Source organism: Netta rufina, assembly GCF_964035555.1.
Source record: "Netta rufina genome assembly, chromosome: 5".
NCBI classification, from domain to species: domain Eukaryota; kingdom Metazoa; phylum Chordata; class Aves; order Anseriformes; family Anatidae; genus Netta; species Netta rufina.
The window spans coordinates 62,666,906-62,686,667 of NC_140128.1; the positions used below are offsets into that span (position 1 = coordinate 62,666,906).

The 19,762-nt window shown below is 47.3% G+C and overlaps 2 protein-coding genes across 8 annotated transcripts; one reads left to right on the forward strand and one right to left on the reverse strand.

Annotated features, from left to right (window-relative positions):
• Nucleotides 1–17: 17 nt before the first annotated feature.
• Nucleotides 18–19,729, reverse strand: DMAC2L (distal membrane arm assembly component 2 like). Of its 6 annotated transcripts, none has more exons than XM_084287660.1 (5): nt 19,412–19,632; nt 17,806–18,014; nt 16,785–16,956; nt 16,018–16,155; nt 18–239 (listed from the first exon to the last, which is right to left on the reverse strand). In XM_084287660.1, exons 1-4 carry the CDS (start codon nt 19,513–19,515, stop codon nt 16,041–16,043), a joined length of 600 nt encoding a protein of 199 aa, XP_084143786.1. In that variant the 5' UTR covers nt 19,516–19,632; the 3' UTR covers nt 18–239; nt 16,018–16,040. The 6 variants fall into 6 exon arrangements, with proteins under 6 accessions (XP_084143786.1, XP_084143785.1, XP_084143788.1 ...); XM_084287659.1 differs by having other exon boundaries at nt 18–242; XM_084287662.1 differs by lacking the exon at nt 18–239 and adding an exon at nt 13,362–13,430.
• On the forward strand, nt 981–14,809 carry CDKL1 (cyclin dependent kinase like 1). 2 transcript variants are annotated; one of them, XM_084287655.1, is made up of 9 exons: nt 981–1,219; nt 4,576–4,697; nt 6,708–6,780; nt 8,285–8,375; nt 9,171–9,371; nt 11,281–11,363; nt 11,878–11,934; nt 12,660–12,815; nt 13,755–14,809. In XM_084287655.1, the coding sequence occupies exons 1-9, from the start codon at nt 1,052–1,054 to the stop codon at nt 13,860–13,862; spliced, it is 1,059 nt and encodes a 352-aa protein (XP_084143781.1). In that variant the 5' UTR covers nt 981–1,051; the 3' UTR covers nt 13,863–14,809. The 2 variants fall into 2 exon arrangements, with proteins under 2 accessions (XP_084143781.1, XP_084143782.1); XM_084287656.1 differs by having other exon boundaries at nt 4,579–4,697.
• Nucleotides 19,730–19,762: the final 33 nt, after the last annotated feature.

The window sequence follows — 19,762 nt, forward strand, 5'->3', positions numbered from 1 at the left end:
TGGCCTGTATGGGGTGTCTGGGAATGACGTTTGGGGCTGACCTCTCATCTGAGGAGCTTCCACAGTGGCGTAGTCCTTGGCCTCTCTCTGAGGGAGTTCTGCAGGTCTCTCTTGGGGACAACTCTATCAGATGATTTCCTCAGAAAAGCAGCTGGAAGTTTAGTTGGCTCACAGCATTTGTCTGGTGCTTTGATTGCAAGTCTTGATAGAGCCAGGAGCATCTCAGTGACTGGGTAGTACTGCTGAGAGGAGACACATTTGTCATAAAAATGAACGGGTATGCAAAGAACCAGAAAGAGACCGTGTGTGGCAACACGGGGAGAGTTATCGCTGATAGATGTGGCTTACAAGAAACATAAATGGTGCCCCTTTTGTTCTGGGTAGAGTTCAGAAAACACCTTGGGAAAGGACTGGTGGTGGGACAGGAGGTAACCTTATCCCAGAACGCTGCGTGGAGCAGAGGATCTACACAGAGCTGAATTTCTACAAATCAACTGGAAGAAGATTGCCACCTCGTTAGGGCATCAGGAACTGGGTAAGTGGTCACGGACCTAAATGGGTGCCCAAGAAAAGGTGATATAAAGGTAAGAGACGGGAATGCTGCAAGGGACAAGCTCCTAGTGGAAGCTCAGCAGGGGGCAAGCACTTGAGGTGCTCGAGCTGTGTGGGGGAGACGATGCAACATCTGGGCTCCACACCAAATCCAGCTGTGTTTGGGCACCCAAAATCCTCTCCAATAATATATATATATATATATTAAAAATATATATAAAAAGAATCAGAGGCCGCCAGCGCCGCGCAGCCCCCCCCACAGCAGAGCAGGGCAGGAGAGCCTCGGCAGGGGGCAGAGCAAGCGGCGGCGGCTCCCGGCTGGCCCCGTGTCCCTAGGGGCGGCTCCTCCACATCTTCTTTCCCCTCCTCCTCCTCATCTTCCTCCTCCTTTTTCTCCTCCTCCTCCTCTCCTCTCCTCCCCTCAGCGCCTGGCGGGAGCCGCCTCACGGCGGGATCCCCGCGCTGAGGCGAGGCGGCGGCGTGAGGCGGGCTCGGCGCCATGGAGCGCTACGAGAAGCTGGGCAAGGTCGGGGAGGGCTCCTACGGCGTCGTCTTCAAGTGCCGCAACAAGGACACGGGGCAGGTGGTGGCCATCAAGAAGTTCCTGGAGTCCGAGGAGGACCCGGTGATCAGGAAGATCGCCCTGCGGGAGGTCCGCATGCTGAAGGTAGCAGCACCTCGCCTCTGCTCAGCCTGTCCCGAGCTTGCGTTCAGCCTCTCTGCTTCCTTCCCTGAGGAAATAAAAGCTCAGGAATGTTTGCAGTGGGTCAGACCCCGGGTTCACGTAGCCCACCCTGCTGGCAGTGGGCCAGGAGAGTGCAGAAATGAGGAGAAAGCCAGGAGAAAGGAGAGGATGGGGTAAGATTTCCTTGCACAGCCCCAGCTGCTGCCAAAGGCACTAAGGCCAGAGGCTTAGCAGGCGCTCACGGGCATCTTCTGCTGAGAGTTTGATCTCTTTCTACACTCATGTATTCATCTGGTCTCCATAGCATCCTGAGGCAGCGAGTGCCACAGCCGTCAATGTGCTGTGTGGAAAAGTATTTCCCTTGATTTGTTCCAGACTTGGTGCTGGGTGGCAGCACCCTGGTTGTGTAGGAGACGTGGGGGGTTCCCCTTTTTGCTCCAGGGCACTCGTGGTTTTTTACACCTCCGGCATCTCCCCATCTTCAGTGAGCTCCCTTCCCTGCAGAAGAGCAATGTAACTGTTTTTTGACGTTGAACTGATGAAAGAACAATAATAACAATGTGTTGGGTTATTTTACATTTTAAAATAATGTAGAACGCTTTCAGTAGGATGCTTTTTTATAAGGAACGCACAATTCAGCCTGGATACAACGCGTTCTTGTAGACTGTCAGGGATTTAGGATTTTGAAGTTGACAAAACCCCACAGAAAGCTGCAGAGAAAGATGTTGTATTTTAAGACTTCTTTCCCAAAACTGATAGTTCCTTGGTCGCTGATTTCTGCCTGAGGCTGTTCCCAGCCCTCGCTGCCCATTGGTGTCACAGCGGTCGATCGCTCCTTGCTGTCCGTGTTCCCTTCCATGGAGCTGCCCTGGTTTGCTCTTTGGGAACTGGGTGACTTTCAGACTTACAGTAAGTGCAGGATTTCAGCTGGTTGCTGTATTTCTTGTATTTCTCCTCTCCAAATCTCTTTTGTGCTCTCAGCTCGTCTTTTATTGAGCACTTATATATAAATGAATGATGTAAATGTTATTGCCGAAGGAATCCCTGGAAGTCTTTTTAAAAGATGTTTAGATGTAGAGCTTAGGGATATGGTTTAGTGGGGACTGTTAGTGTTAGGTCAGAGGTTGGACTCGATGATCTTGAGGTCTCTTGCAACCTAGAAATTCTGTGATTCTGTGAATATGAAGGCCTGATTCCCTACCTGCTACAGAAAGAGGTAAAGAAAGCCTGAATGTGAGGCTCGAAGAGTCATCATCTAGGGAAAAAAATATTAATTTTTCAGTTAGGTTATGTGAAGAAGCAGCCTCAGTTTTCTCCTTTCTGAAACAAAGGGATGAGAGGTGGCTGGGTTGTTTTAGTAAGCGATGCTGGAGATGCATTCAGATTGAAATGATCTAAGAGATCTGAAGAAGAAAATAATCACAAAGACCCTCGTGCAGATGGGCAATGCATCACCCTGCAGGGTACAGAGCAGCACAACTGCGGCTGGCCGTGGCAGGACCTGTGTCGGGGCGGTGTTGATTTTAACAAGTGCAGACCTGCAGAGAGAAAAGTCTTTTCAGCTTTTTGCCTGTAAATAGCAACAGTTTGTTTGCTTGTTTGTTGAGGTGGTTCCTTGCTCAGGCAACAACTCAGTGTTTGTCAAAGATGCAGTGAGGTTGGGTTTCATCAGAGAAGAACGTAGGGCTGATAAATCACCGTAGGGCTTATAAATCACTGTAGGGCTGATAAATCACCGTTCAGCACAACAAATGCCTTCTGGATTCAAGGGCTTTGTGGCCAGGAGCTGCAGGAGGCAAGGTGGGAGAGCGGGGCTGGAAGCAGAGAGCCAAAGACGGGTCCCTGCCTGCTCCCCGTGCCCTAGGAGCGGCTGAAACGCCTGCTGTCTTCACACAGGAGCAGCTGTAACCATGGGGAGAAGCCCGCAGGTTTGCAGTTCCTTTGTGTGGAGAGCTGCCGGTCTGAATGCCTGCACAGCCCTGACCTGAGGCTGGCTGTGAGCAGGGCGTGGGGTGGTGCCAGGGGCACCCTCTGCAGGTCCCGTGCCCACCAGAGCTCGTTCCCAAAGCTGTGTCCCCCCTGAGCAGCCCCAGCCCAGCCAGACCTCGTGCTTCGAGTTCAAGCTTTCTCCCTCCAGAAATCCAGCTCCACACTCTCATGAGGAAAGCCAGGACACAGAGGTGGTGCCTCGACACAGCCAGCTCCTGCGACAGTCGCTCCTGAAGGCGATACCACCAACCTGTTAATGGCAGAGGTTTCCAGAGGTCTCCTGTTACCGTTGGTTTCCTTTCTTCTTGCATTACAGTCAGCTGGCAACTCTTCTGGCCTCGCCTGTCGCTGAGAGGGGACACCTACCAGAAAGGACCAAGGAAGTGAAAAGGAAGGAAATCTTGGTTGTTATCTGGGTTTGATCCACGCCACCACACGGTTTACACGGTGTGGGCAGGAGCCCTGGCCCTTTGCAGGGACTGAAGGAATGGGATGTGTGGGTGGTAGGAGATGCTCTTTAGAAAGATCAGCTCCTTGCAGCCAGCTGCAGGACTGAACAGCCACGTTCCATACACCCGTGGGGGGCTTGCTTGAGGGCTCGGAGTAGTTTGGGTTCAGTAGTTTGGGTCCAGAGGCAGTGAGCTCCCTGGAAGGTCTTTTTGTAAGGAGCTTTTACAATGATGTGTTTGAATAAAATGCATTCCGTGATCCTTCACCTTGGGGCTTCTGTGTCCTAAAGCCTCGGTGCACGTCCCTGCAAGCAGTGTGGACGGGGCCGTGCATCATCTGAAAAGAAACACCAACATCCCTCAGCTGCCTCCCTGCTTTCTTCTCTGAATGCTTTGTCTTCACCCCGTGGTTGAAGCCCCCTCCTAGTCCTGCCCCAAAATACGAATAAAAGAATAGAAAATGAGGAGGTGCAGTAAATTTCCAGCCTCACCTCTTGGAAGGTGCATCTAAAACCCTGCCCTGCTCAGGTGTTTGTATGGTAAGGATCTGTCTGAGCTCCCAGGGAGGGGAAGCCCTGGTATGAGCACGGGAAGTGAACCGAGAGGAAAAAGCAGCAGTAAAAATCCTGATTAATCCATCCAGATGCTGACAATAAAGTGGAGAAGCTGCGGCCAGATGCTTGCTTTATGCTTATCAGAGGAGCTCGTGGTGTCCCTAAACGTGCGTTTGCCTTAGGGGGCTCCTCCCGTGTGCCATTTCCCCGCGTTGTGCTGTGCTTCTGCAAAAGGTTTCAGCTCGAGGAATTGAGATCCTGGGGGGTGAAGGCACCGCATCCCTCACTTTTCCCCAAACATCCCCCTGCCATGCAGCAGCTAACGAGTCCTTCCACTGTGTTACAGCAGCTGAAACACCCCAACCTGGTGAACCTGCTGGAAGTCTTCAGGAGGAAGAGGAAGCTGCATCTGGTCTTCGAATACTGCGACCACACGGTGCTCCACGAGCTGGACAAGCACCCCTGGGGGTGAGTGACCTGTCCAGCACAGGAGGCAGGGGGTGTCCATGGGAGCCCGTTGCTGCTGCGCAGTTTCCAGAGGGATTTCGTTAAGAACAGGAGAGGTTTCTCAGCACGGCGCCCAGGACTCGGGCTGTTATTGTGGCTCAGCAGCAACATCCAAAAGAATTGCTCCTGCCCTGCTCACCCAGGTGACCGGAGCGCCGAGCCCGAGCATTTGGGTGCTCGTTGGCTGGCTCGGCAGCAGCAGCCCCCAGTGCTGAGAGATCTCGTGTCCTGCTGCAGAGTTACCTGGAGCTGTGCCTGCTCCTCTCTGCACGGCCTCAGAGAGCTCGGGAAGGTCAGAGAGCCTCCTCTTTGCACAGGCACTTGCACAAAGTGTGAGCTACGTGAGCAGAAGGCACATTCTCCAGGACAGGGTTTATTCTTTTGACACGTTATGAGGACACTCCCGCTAAATAGGTCACCCCTAATTATTCACCGTGAGCTGGTGCCATGGAAATGCTAAGCACAAGTTGATAAATCATTTCACAGGCCTGAAGCTCAATGAATTGCCTGCAGGAGGCTAATTGGGGGTTGAGTAAATGAGAGCCTGGTATTCTCTGTGTGAGACGGACCTGTAGGAGAACAGAGCACGTGGCTCTGGGAGCTGCTCAGCAGCAGCCACCCCAGTTTGAGCCTGTTCACCTGGAACCCAAAGAAAGGACCCAAAACCCTCCTGGAAGAAAACACTTCACGTTTCCTTTGCATTCATCACAACAACTGCAGTGGGAACGTGTAACGCCTGGCTGCGTGCTTTGGTTTTGATCTGCAGATGGCCAAGGCTGTTGTGGTCGGGATTAAGATGGGTGGGCACATGTCTCTTTGCACGATGTTTCCAGGTAATTTGGCCAAATCGTCCCTTTCTCAGGCTGTCAGTGCAGAACTCATCACTCTAGGGTGTTGCTGCAGGTAACCTCAAGCTTTTCAACAGCAGTGTCAGCACAAGACCTTCAGCACTGACAGCAGAGGGGATCTTAAAGCCAGCCTCTTGCAACTTTTTTGTAATTCATTATTTATGAAGAATCAAGATTTTTACAGCATTAGATATATGAAATAAAATTGGATTTGAGCTTGAAACTGCCAAGACTGTCACTCTGCCTTTCCTGGGGTTGTTGAAGACCACTACAGGCAGACAGAGAAGAGGAGAGGAGGCTGAATTTTGAATTTTTAACAAATATTTTTTTCTCAGAAGCGATTGCCAGCCACTGGAGGAAAGGATCAGAGAAACAAACCACAGTAGGGCTTTATACTCTTGTAGGAACATCCTTCCTGTCCCATTTGGGCACCTCTCCACTCTGCACAATCAATGACACGACAACATAGCAGCTCAGAGCATGCATCTCCACTGTGGCTACCTCACTGCCTCCAACTCTGAGCAGCTGCAGAGGCAGAAATGCCCCCTGGCATTTCAGGAGGACTGCGAGGAAGTGTGGGTGCCAAGCACAGCCATGAGACAGGACTGGACACGGACCTGCAGGCTCTGACACACCGTTACCAGGCTTATGCTGCTGGGACTGAGTGGTACGAGATGCTCTGCAACACTCCTGGTTGCCATAAATCCTCGTGTCTTACTGCACTGGCCTTGATTTTCTCTCTGGTGCTCCTGCAATGCTGGGAGGGCAGCCTGAGAGGAGAGCTTTACCTTCTGCAGGGCTCTCTGAGGAGGTGCAGGCAGGGCTCAGCTGCAGCTCTGAAGCAGGGGAAGAGGCACAAACAGCATTTACCATCAGCAGCCCAGCCTGACAGCTTCCCTGCAGTGGGAGAGCAACGAGCTGAGGATTTTTGTGTGTTTCTTGTAACATTTATAGCAAAAAAATGCAGCTAGTGTTTGTCCTCTGCATTTTCTGACTTGGTCCCCGACTGCTTTGCTCAGACTCCTCTATGATTGTTTAGCACTCAAAGGCCTCCTCTTCCTTTTTCCTGTAATAGTGAAGTTATTTTTGTGACCAAAGTAAAAAATGTGCTTTTTTACAACAGGGTGCCAGAGCATCTAGTCAAGAGTATAACCTGGCAGACTCTCCAAGCTCTGAACTTTTGCCATAAACACAACGTAAGTCCCCTGACCAGCACTACCAAGTGCAGTAGCATGGCTTTGGATGAGAGATTCTGGTGCCGTTTCTCTGATTACGGGGTTTTCATGGGAAGAAGTTAGAGGTGCCATTTCCCATTTTCAACAGAAAACACGTATCTGAACTATTAGTGTGTGCCCACAACAGCTGCATTTAGTCACGCAGGTCCCTTGGGTTTGCTGTCGAGAAATGATTTGCACTAATGACCTTAAAGCAGCTTCCAGGCTGAGCAAGAATATATCCTTATATGTTCCCTGGGTCATGTTTCCTGTTATAACACATGTAATATTACAGCTGATGTTCAGAAAACTGGCTTAATGTCTCACCAGCTCAGACCTGAGCAAACTGCTGCTGGTTTCCCGGCAAGTCCCTCTGCTGATAGTCACAGGAACTGAATCCTGTCGCCAGTTAAGAGGTTTCAGAAGTTAGATGCAGTAAAACAGCCGTACAGCCCCTCCCCTGCTTTCTGGAGGGAGATGAGAGCTCTGTGCAGGGCAAGCATTTTGCAGAATGCTGTGGGGATGCTTTAAAAGGCAGGGAAGGAAAGGAGCCTTTTGGAGAAGTCCATTAGGCAAACTTAGCTGGAGTTGTCTTTGGTTTTGTTTATCTGCCAGTGCTTGAGGTTTAGGAGGCTGGCAGGAGATTGCTCTGGAATGGGTGTTTTGTCTTTGCTCGAAGAATTATGTCCGGCTGAGACGCAGGAACTTGGTCATGGGTCTGTCCTGCTTCCAGGATTTGTTGTTTTGCTGCTTCTTTCTGTTCCCTCTCTCAGTCTGAAAGATTTAATGGAGTTTTAAAGCCAAGGAAACAATTAGATGCAGTCTGGCCTGCTGTACATCACAGGTAATGAGTTTTTATGCAGTTGCCCTTTTCTGGCACTGGTTTAACAAGGAGCATTTCAGTCCTTGGGAGCAGACACAGTAATTTACCACCAGCTCAGCTAGGAGAAGCCCAAGGTGTTTGCTTTGCCAGCAAAATCCTTTGCTTGTCCACTAGATCATCATCAGGACATCAGTTCCTGGACTTGATTGAGGAACTGATCCCATGGAGCCCCACACACAACAGCCCCTCTCATCGGGATCTCTCCTAATTGAGCCCCTCATTAGGAGTGTGTGATACAAACCTGCATAAGGTTTCTGGTTTCTAGAGAGCTGGTTTCAGGTTAAGGTACACGACAACCCGAGCTCAGCCAGTACTGCCCGAGAGATAAGGATCTGTGCAGGCAAGGCTGGGTGCACGATATCTCATCCCAGGCGTGGGGTACAGGCGAGGTAATTGCTGTGCCCAGCAGGACGTGACTTTAGCTGCTCCTAAGAAATCCTTTCGTCTTCTCTCCCAGCAGAAATGATTGCATGGTTAACATTTGTGGCACAATTTGCACGGGGTGTGTGGCTGAATGAAGAGGTTGTTTATCCGAGGGCCAGGTGAAATACTTGCTTGTAACCTTGGGTGTGTTTTTTTTGTCTGTTTGTTGTTTGTTTCCAGTGCATCCACCGCGATGTAAAGCCAGAAAACATCCTGATAACGAAACACTCGGTCATCAAGCTCTGTGACTTCGGATTTGCTCGCATACTGAGTGAGTGCTGGCCAGCTGCTCACACGGACCCGTTACATGTGAGGCTCAAATGGAGTGCAGCTTCAGGCTTTAAACCCCAGTCAAGACTCAATTGTCTTTGATGGGCCTGGAAATCATCCCATGTAACGTATAAGGGTTGGTATAAGGGCTGGCACGTTTTCACAGGGAAAGAGGCTTTGGAGAAAGAGGCTTTGGGTACAGATCCCCAAGCCAGTTTACGTGCAGCTAGCTCAGACAGCCAAACGCCTCTGTAAATAAACTGCATCAGAGCTCCCCGCCGGTGCAGCTGCACTGCTGTGGTGCAGGAGCTGCTGGATTGCAGCCAGCTCGGGCACCTCTGCGCTGCCTGCGTTGCTTGTGCAATGCTGGAGACCCAGCTGGAGCTCCCTGGCAGGAGGGCTGCCTTTGGCAGAAGGCAGTGTCTCTGCAAACAATGTCTTCACATTTTCCGTCATAATAACCCCCTTCGTTTTTATTTATTTATTTTTTTTTAGCTCTTGTTCAGACAAATCATGTGGGCTTTGAGAAGTGACCACTGGCTGGCACCGGGTCCTGCTGCAAAGCTCTGCATATTTTCAGTGCGAGAAAAATCTGGTCTTGATTTTCCCCAAACCCTAAATGTTTCCACGTTGGGTTCTGCGAGCGGCCGGTGACTCATCCTGTTCCTGTAGCTCTTCCCTGTCCAGGAGGTGCTCTCGTTGCTGCCCCAGCATCCGTCAAAACCTCTGGCGGCGTGCCTGCCTCGCTCTGATCCCGCTCTGCTTTTTGTTTCTCTCCCCCCGGATCCCTCCCCAGCTGGGCCCAGCGATTACTACACGGACTACGTGGCCACCCGGTGGTACCGCTCCCCGGAGCTGCTGGTGGGCGACACGCAGTACGGGCCCCCCGTCGACGTCTGGGCCATCGGCTGCGTCTTCGCGGAGCTGCTGGCCGGGGTCCCCCTGTGGCCTGGCAAGTCCGACGTGGACCAGCTGTACCTCATCCGAAAAACCCTAGGTAAGCATCCCTCAGGGCTCCCGACACCTCTGGCAGGCTGCAGCTGCCCAAGAAGTGGGTTCCTCTGTGCTGGGAATCAGCCAGCGGGAGGTGAATTCACCCAGGGGCTCTCTGCCTTTAGTGGGTGCTTGGTGGTGGCTGTGTGCTTGGAAAAGAGCGTGCACACTTTGTTTCTCTGTCCCACCTGCTTGTCTTTGCTCTCCCAGGAATTCTAGGAGCCACTCTGGATTTGAAACAGGTTGAACAGAAGAGCTGTTACCCATTTAACACTTGAACTGATCCAGTCTCGTTGCTTCCTTTTAATGCTGGTGTGTAACATCTTGTTTATAGGGTGGGAAGGAACAACCCCCCCTGTTTAGATGAAATTCTTGGAACGAACACAGAACTGTAATTTTTTACTGAGCAATTTACAAAACCGTAAAGGTGACGAGTGGCTATAAACAGATGAGCTCCCTAGCCAGAAACCCAGTTTGATTGCTTCATCCTCCAGAATACATTCGAGCCACTGTTAGCTGAGCTATAGTTGGTTTATTTTTAATGACAGGGTCTCAGCCAGAAATCCTCTTTTGATCCAAGTGGTCGATGGAGGTAGAATCAACAGCGAAAAGCTCCTTGGCCAAAGCTGTGTAATTACGGTGCTTTGGCTGTTGCACTGGTTCTTTTTTTTAAATTCATTTTAAACATTTTGCTTGCTCCAAGCTGCTACAAACTTCAAAAAACAACGATGAGGCTGCACTGGGGAAACAGCTACAGCGTGTCTGCAGCGACGCTGCATTTCTGCCCTTTTCCACACAACATCCTCAGGACTGCACAAAAAGGGTTTCGAGAGGAGTTAAATTTTAACGAAGCAGGAACAATTGTGGTCGGTCCCCTTGCAGCAGTCAAAAGGCAGGCCTGTTTATGCACACAGGCTGCCTCGTGGGGATCCTTTCCCTTCGGAAAGGCTGAAGCAGAGCTTTGGTATGGCAGTGGGCTGGCAGGGCCCCGCTCAGCCTCCCTGCGGACACAGCCCAGCCAACAACGTGTGCCCACGTCCAAAGCAAACAGCGACTCCTGCCAGTCGCTCACCCCTGCCCGGCCAGCTCCATCGTGTCCCGTGTGAGCAGGGCAGTGAGCTGCTGATCTGCTCTTGCCTAACACTTTGGGAAGGATTCCTGGCTGAAGCACAGCTCTGTGGCGAGGCTGGAGTTTCAGATCTCGGTAGGTGTTTGCACAGCACCCTCTAGCTATGATGCCTGAGCACATCCCCGCACGCTGTCACTCATCGTTCAGCCAGCACACGGTGGAGGTACTGGGTGCTGGCACGGAGCAGGTGTGGTTACAAACCTTAGTATTTCTTCCATCTCCTCCCAGGGCATTCTTCATTCTCCTATTGAGGGGTCTTTCTGCCAGTGGAAATCCAAATTTGCAGTTTCCCAAATAATGAAGTGATAAGATCCAGGCATTTGGCGTGAGGAGATGCACAGAAATTTGTGTTTTTACAGCCCCCAGCTGCAGTGACCACAATTCACACTGACCACTGCTGCACAGCACAGAACCTCAGAGCCTGCAGGGGAAGAGGCACAGCAGCTGGGTGCTCCTGCTCCAAAAACTGCTCCCAGCAGCTGCATTTCTTGGCGTTATTTCCAGCATGAGGCCCCAGGCAGTTCTGACTGCAGGCAGCTAGAGATGTGTGGCCCTGCCTGTCATTCAGCACAGACAGGTGGCTGTGCAGTCACTGGTGTGCTGGATGGATGGATATTTTCACAAAAGAATACTCTGTCAGCTCACTTGATGGTAATTCCACCTCTTTAATTGTTCTCTTGGGTGCTGTCAGCCTTGTTCGAGGATAAGCTCGTTCAACGCAGGTGCTGTAAAAACAGCAAATCAGTTTAACTTTTCTTTTTTTTTTTCTTTTTCTTGGTCAAAGGGGATCTTATTCCCAGGCACCAGCAAGTGTTCAGCACCAACCAGTTCTTCAGCGGGGTGAGAATTCCGGACCCAGAGAGCATGGTAAGAGCTCCCTTCGGATGCATTCCCCTTGAGCCTAGCACTGCCCAGCAATCCATCTGTTAAGGAGACACAGTGCTTGCACAGAGAAACGTCCCTGCCTCTTTTTCCCTAGAGTACAGGTCACCTGCATTGGATCTAGAGCTGGAAAAGCTTTACTTTCCAGCTTGACCAATCCTTTGCCATGCAGAACTTTTTCCCTATCCAAAAGCTTTGCCCATGACTTTGTGCATGTACGCTACAGTATTATTTGGAGGTGGCTGAACCCCTCTCATGACTTTTTAACTGATACCATTTGGAAAAGCAATCAAACAATTAATCTCTGCTCCTTCTCCCCTACTTCTGGTGGCACAGCAGCCAATCTACCTGTAATGGCAGGCAGCTCCCTGCTAAGCACATGAAGTGACGTGAATCTGGGGAGGTACAGGTCACGCTGCTGTGGTAAGCTGGGCATCTGTACGCTGGTGAAAGAAAAACTTGCTAACACGAGTACACTCACTCTTTTTTTTTCCTCCAGGAGCCACTGGAAATGAAATTCCCCAGTATTTCACACCCTGCTTTAGCTCTCATGAAGGTAAGCAAACTACCACAGAATGGCTGAGGTTGGTGGGGACCTCTGCAGGTCACTGGTCCAAGCCCTGCCTCAAGCAGGGCCACCCAGAGATGGGTGCCCAGGACTAGTGGAAGAGCTCTGCACTGAGACTTAGCAAATGCAATCTTATTCAGGTGGCAAATTGAGATTTGGCTACTGAATAATCAGACATTCGTAGGAAAACAGAGCTCGAGGGGACTTGGGGAAGACTTTTAATCCATTTCTCTTTTATCCACTCATCTTTAGCATGAAAATGGAAAACATTGCACTGTTAAGATGCACTAAATGGAAACTGAGGATGAATGAATGCATTAAAACTAAGGTGCAGCTTTCAATAGTGCTACGCTAAACACTGGAACGACACAGCTAGTGATGCAGTGGATTCCCATTTAAGAAAGCTGTTCTAGTTCAAATGAAAGTTATAGGCTTAACTGGTTTTTGAGACGTGATGGTTTGCTACACCACGCAATTGTAGCTGTTCCTGTAGCCTCAGTTTCCGTCAATGCCTTGTGTCAGAAGAGGCAATTGTTCAACATTAGCTTCTTTGCAAGCTTTGTCCTGACTCTGAAAAGCCAGACTCTTAGAATTAATTTAAAAAATTAAGGCATATATCTGTGGGAATAGTTGTTGGTTGTTGTGAGTAGGTGGAATTGTGCAGACGGTTTTATCAAGTGTTCTGTGTGATTCTTTATTTGTTCTTTTCTAAGGGCTGCCTTCATATGGACCCTGCAGAGAGGCAGACATGTGAGCAGCTGCTGCAGCATCCCTATTTTGACAGCATTAGGGAGGCAGGAGATCCGGGGAAAGAACATGAAAAAACAGCTCGGAAAACAGCCAAGCTGACACGGAAGCATGTGCCAGGGGTAACGTTTTCATAGTGGTATTTAATGTTCTTTGTCTAACGAGGGAACTCGTTTTCTTTGCTTGGTTCCCAAGAGTTGCTCATCCTGGCAGTTAAGGGAGAGGCAGAGGTCCCACACTGGACCAATCTAATTTTAGCCCAAGGAGAAAACGAATCTCCTGGCTAACGAGTAACTCAGGACAAACCGAATTCTGCATTGCAGCTCCGTTGAGTCACTGGAGATAAGCAGCACAGCAATGGGAAAGATCGGGTTTATCTAGGAACGTGCATTCCCGACAAAGTATAGCAGGATAGCTGAACAAACTGCAGCTGAACAGCTGGTTTAATTCAGAGTTCTCTGGGGTCTTCTTGATGCTTTTGAATCCCAAATTATAAAGATGGCAAAAATGCCCGGTTCCATTTGTAACTACTGATGGGATGTGAATCCTTGCTGACTTCCAGACGCTAGACAATGCAGTGGGCATTTCTGCAACTGAAGTGGCCAAGCAAACATTTCGCTGCCGTTTCACTCTTTCCAGACTCCAGCCCAAGCCTTTGAATCCTGCCCATGATAAGAGTCATTCAGCAGTTCTTTCTTCTAACGATGTACATTCCCCATGACAGCTGTAATACTGAGCTGGTAACATGCAGGGAAGTTAGAAATGCAAGACAGAGAACTGCTAGAGCATATAATTTCCTGGATCCAACTGACTCACCTCTTCCATTTCTATGACACGGGATATAACTGTATTTTTTTTTTCCCCTGGATGTTTGGAAGAAATACCTCTAATGAGCTACTCTGGTTGCAGTCCAGTTGTAGAACACCAGATCCATGACTCTTACTTTAAAAAGTATAGAATTACAGAACAAATAGTTCTATAGCTTATATTCCTGTTAAAAAATTAAGCGTGTGCTTTATTCTCATTTCAAACACATACACACTGAGTAACTTCTGCTTTAGTTGCAGTGCCTGCCTCAGTTAACCAGCAGTAACGTTCTGCCAGCTCTGGACAGCAAGAAGTACTTCAGCAAAACAAGGAAATCAAACTACCATTTCCCTAACATCTAAGGGATGGAAGATTAAAAACTACGCATTGTTCAAAGTTCAAGTTCTTCAGAATTTATACGAGGAGGAGATGGGATGGAAAACTAAATTACTACATGTTATGACATATAAAAGTGGTCTGTAAAGTAATGTACTCTGGGCCACTAATGGAAGGAAAGCGATGCACTCCAAGCTCCCGTTAGTCAGTGTTCTGTGTACAAAGGAAACTGCGTTTGTTTTGCTTTAATTCATGACTGCATGCTGGTTCAGGATTGCCACAAACCAGTGTTTACAGTGTGAATCGTAAGAACTCTGTCGCCTATCTGTTGCCTGTAGTTCAGACTTGGCAGAAGACCTGCAACCTTGCCAAATAAATCAGAGAGTCCCACTGTGTCTGAACAGTTACACTGTTTTAGACTGGGGCTAAGTAACTGATCCTGCACAGAGCTGTAACCTTATTCCCTATGTGCGTGGAAGACAGATGTGTGTGTTTATGGAGCCAAGACTGAAGCCAGGCTACCTAACTGGTGCAGTTAGTTCTAAACCTGCTGAAACAGCACTGCTTTAAAGATATGTCTGCCTTGTGTACTGCTTTCTATATCATGGAGTATTAAAAGTACTGGCAGTGACTTAGACTTAATGGAAGGCTCAGCAGGGACGGTTACCAGAAGGAGAACATAATTAATGAAAATCTATTTTTTCTTTAGTCTTTTTGGATTTTGTCCTACCTGTTTCTTCCTTGCATTATGAGGTTATTTTTATTTGCTGTTTCTGTCAATAGTGAAGTCACTTTGACTAGTGAACAACTGTTTTTATCAAAAACAATTCATGAATGTAATTTATAACAATAGCCAGACACAGGCAGGAATTCTACCTAAGTATGTGTAGGAGAACAAACGTTGGGGTTTGTGTAACTTCAGAATGTAATGTTGTGTTTGAATAAAATAAATGTAGCTTGTTTTTCCAATTTACGGGATGTGGTTTACTGCATAAAATTTTAATGACGGTCAAGGAACATCCTCTTCCTACTTGCAAACTACAGCAGAAATGTTTTCTTTTCCCAGTACTGCTATTTTAACCTTCAATGTTGTTGGGTGCATCAGTAGTTTTGGTTACACTCAAAAAGCTTTGTCCTTCCTGTATGGCTAGTCAGTCACCTCATTCTGTGTACTGGCAAGGTACCCACCATCAGTTCCTGGACCTGGTCCTAGGCAGTGCAGGCTGGAAGGAATTTCATTTCTTGACACTATTCGTGCCTGCTGTGTGCTAGGAGACACCATGAAGAATCGGCCCCACCATGCAATATGACCCCTTCCAGTGCTTGGCACCATTTACCTCAGAGGACAAGCTGACAATCAGGGGTAAGAAAAGAGAATCACAGTTCTGGCAAGGTAGCCATGCTTGAGACATTACCATTAAACCTGCTTTCTTTAAGTCACCACCTACCGTCTTTCTCTCCACTGCCACCGAAGCTAGGAATTAATTAGACTAAAAATGCTACGTTCTTCCTGGGGGTGAATCGTTCTGTTTAGCAGAAGTGACGTGGTTGCAGCTAAACAGGTACAGAGAATTTAGTCCATGTCAGCACATGGCAAAAATTTGAGCAAAGGCATATCTAAGGAGAACCGCTTCTCCACAAATAAGAGATGTACACTTCATCAACACAGGTTTTTATCAAGTCGGCCTGCCTGTCTGTAGTTTAATCCATTGGAAACAAAGGCTGCACCAATTAAAGTGTGAAGAACAGGAAAAAGGCCCATAGGCTTTTATAAAACCACCACCCAGTGACCGGGTGAGATGCTCAGAGGGTAAACAGCTCTGATTTACACAACCATATAATGAAACTGTACAGCACTGATGTTTCACAACACTGACATTCTTTTCACTGTCATTTTGCACATGATTTTTTGTGCAATTAAATACTTTATAACTTCTAATTGATGAATTAACAGCTTCCTATAAAATCAGAAAATAAAATTATACCGAATCCTGCCTTCACAGTTGTTGGTTCACCACGCAGTTTAAGCTTAGTGAAATTTAATTACATATTTTGTCAACAGACTGCATGCAGCTTTTAAGGCTGGATTGAGAGATGTGGGCTTATTTCCATACCTGGAAATATGGTAACATCTACAACTTAATTTATGCAACATATGATAAATACTGTGAAATCAAATACCTTTCATTTACTTGAAATTGCATTTATTCTAAATCCAGCTCCAGCTCTAAGTTTGGCAGTGCCTGCTGAAGGACATGAGCAGTAGTTTCTTTCTGTTTTATTCCAGGAAGGTCACTCAGATACAAATATTCAAGGTTCCTACAAGTACATACAAAGAAAAGTTAGCAACTACTAGTTAACCACTGACTTAGAAATTTGACAAAGGATTATTCGCTGTAGCTATTACAACTATTTTAAAGATTACTGGTCCTAATGGAAGATTTTTTTCTGAAGCGGGAGCTGTAAGTTTTTAGTTCATCATAAATTTAGTCCGTCTACACAGCTTAAAGAGAGGTCCCAGGCCCCCCCATCATCAAGCTTCCATTAAATTAAATAGTATTTAATAATACAATTGCTAATTTAATAAATTATTATAATCTAGTAATTGGAGTAATATTTCAAAGTCCTTAATAATAACTTCCTGTAAGATGAAATCCAGTTCATCCCACCACCCATCTGTAGATGTCTGTAACTCTCTGTAACACTGGAACAGTTCCGAGTTACTTCAAGTCCACAGCTCAACAAAGCACATCCGATGTGCTTCAGAGCTATAGGGCACAGTATACAGCTGGTAGGTTGTCAGCTCACAGGTTGTCAGTCAGGTCAGTTCCTCAAACCCAGCCATCCCACAGCCCCACAAACATCTGAAACAGTCAGACTTTAGCCCTTCCAGTCAACATAATCCCAAAGCTGTGGGGTGATAGAGAAGAGCTCAGCAGTTCACGTACGTCAGCTTGTGAAGTGCAATGATGCCTTTATCTGTGACATTCCCACAGGAAATTATCTTCAGCTGCAGGAGACTCTTCTGGAGATTCTTAGTCTCACTGAGCCTCTTCAGACACTCGTCTTGTATGTAAATACACTTCTGCAGCTTGATTTCTGAAACATGTTCAAGACCATCTGGAAAGACACACAAAAAAAAAAAAAAAAAAAGACAAAAAAATGTTTGTTTCAGAGTACCAGCAACAACTTGTACTGGCTGTTAAACTCTCACTTGCAAATTTAGTAACTACTTCCACACACAGCAACCTGTTCCTGTGTGCAGGGAGTGGACACATAATGACAATGAATCTCCAAAATCCCCTTATGGGACTTGAAATTACAGAAACCCTAAAAAGTTTTCATCCTTTCGGTAATATTCTAACAGTTCTGACATGAGCAAGTAACAAAAAACTTCTGCAAGTCTGGGTGATAAAGAATGACTGAGTTAGGAATGTAATAATGCATGTAATTCCAACTAAGGGGAAAAAAAAAAAACTGCTCACCATTCTCTTTTTTGTTACTTAAAGGAAACTTAAAACACTTTTAAATATTTTTATTATTATATATATAAGAAACCAAGTGTTTGTTTTTCCTAAGATCATCATAAATGCCTGCAGGACAAGTAGTACTATGACACCAGAAACATCACTTGGTTTAAAAGAAAGAGTATTTTAAATAGTGCCCTTTGCTACCAACTACTTAACTATAAACCCAATGAAACAAAATCTTTTTTGCACCACCTTAGTGCTACTGTCACTTCAGGTAAGGGTGAGGAAGTTGCCAATTTCTTCTTGCTTCATAGCAAACGTGCAGCAAAATCTTAGGAACTGCTAAATCTTTGTAGGGCCAATTTAAGGGAATGAAAACAAAAGATTTCTCTAAATATTACTACAGAATGAGGAAAGGACCCAGTTATTCATATTTTGAAGCAACTGAAAAGAACTAAGACCATTCAGTATATTGTTCGCACTGCTGGGTCTACATTACCCAAATAGTCAAATCCTCTGTACATGATGCAAGACTCGGTGGCATTAATTGCTTCTATCTTGTATTTCCCCAAGGGCCCAGTGGGGAGACCGTTGTAGTCCTGCTGCCATTTCTCAGAGCCTTGATAGCGCACCAGGGCACCGCACCGCAGCAGCCACTCTGAAGCTGCCCTGTCTGGTCCAACTGCTTGGATGCGTTCATAGTCCACTCTGCCAAGACAGAAAGAGCATTTACACATTTATTATAAGGTAGCAGATCTATTATCTTTGTAGTAATACTGCATAAGAAATATACAGTTATGGGCACAATAAGATATCAGAAGACTAAGAATATGATTTCCTGGAAGTGTTTTATTTGGATCATGTTGGTTCTTAATCAGCCTGGTATTTGCTTTGTTGTTATCATTTTTGTTGTGTTTTTGTTTGTATGTTTTGTTTGTTTTTGATTTAACTTAAATAGCAGTTACTTTTAAATAGCAGTTACTTTTGGTAACAAAAGAATACAGACACAGTTTGACTTGGCACATGTTAACCATTCTAATTGTTTACTTCCATGTCTGTAAGAAGAGATTTAAAAAAAAAAAAAAAAAAAACACACACACAAAAAAAAACAAAACACTTTTCTCTTTCCAGAATAAGATTTCACAACAACTGCAAATTTGTCTTGTAAAGATACCTTGATTATATAAGAACATAGAATGGTTTGGGCTGGAAGGGACCTCACAGCCCATCTAATTCCAGCCCCTGCCATGGGCAGGGACTCCTCCCACCAGCCCAGGTGGCCCTCAGCCCCATCCAGCCTGGCCTGGATTTTCTTCCTTACATTTAATCTAAACCTATTTTAGCTTAAAACTATTACCCTGTGTCCTATCCCTATGCATATCGCCTGCCATATATATGTCATTCCTGAAGGCTTTTCCTCAATAATTACAGCAAGTAGTTAAAATCTCCAAATCTAGTCAAGAAAAGGCTATCTTTCTTAGTCTGGTGAGGAATGCTGAAGGCAGAAGCATAAACCTTGAAGAGGACTCTGGTCTGGCTGAACTTCCCACCCCATTACAGCCATCAGCTGCACCACGCAAGGCATTTCCGTAGGGCTGGAATACATAAGGCTGTTAGCTACTGGTAAAAGTTATGAAGAGAGAAAGAGTTACACTGAGAAAGACTTTATCTTTCTGAAAGATAAAGACTTTATCTTTCTGAAGGACTTTATCTTTCTGAAAGTAAACACGAAACCCTTGTGCAGCGGAACACTATTAAATGTTGGGCAGATGCTTTTCTGAATGAGTAAACGGGACACAACAGTAACTCTGGCTTAGGTGTCAGTGCAGTTGGGGGCCAAAGGAAGATTGGGGAATAGGGAGAAAATCCCCCTTGCCAGCCTGCCTCAGCTACCTCAAGGAGGGGACGAAGCACACCCTTCCTCTGGCACCCACTGCTTCATAGCTGGAATATGAAGGCACAACCCTGCCAAGCGTCACCATACAACCACTACTGACAGAAAATATTCTCTTCTATGCTGGGTCTTGGTCTGCCCCTCTTCACACAGCGTGTGGTGGATGTGTCAGACCCCCCGTGCTCACCGAGCGACCCCGCCCGTGCCTTACTTGTTGAACACGGCGTTCAGCCACCCCCAGAAGTGTCTGCTCGCACCCACATCCAGCACCTTGCCCAGGCTGCGTGCTGGTGGCACGGCTCTGCCCACCAGCATCGCGTCCTTGAAAATAAAAAGGGGAAAGGAGAAAAAAAAAAAAAGGTGCTGCGTCACTCGCAGCACCGCCAAGCCCACCCGGCTCCGTGAGGCGGCGTCTATAGGGGAAGCCCCTTCAGCCCCACCTCGCAGCCTCCCCTCACACCGGGCTGCCCCTAAAGCCGACCGGCCCTTCCCTTCCCTGCCTCGGCCGCCCCTCACCGCCACCTCCTCGCCTCCCAGAGCGGAGGAGGAGGAGAAGAAGGAG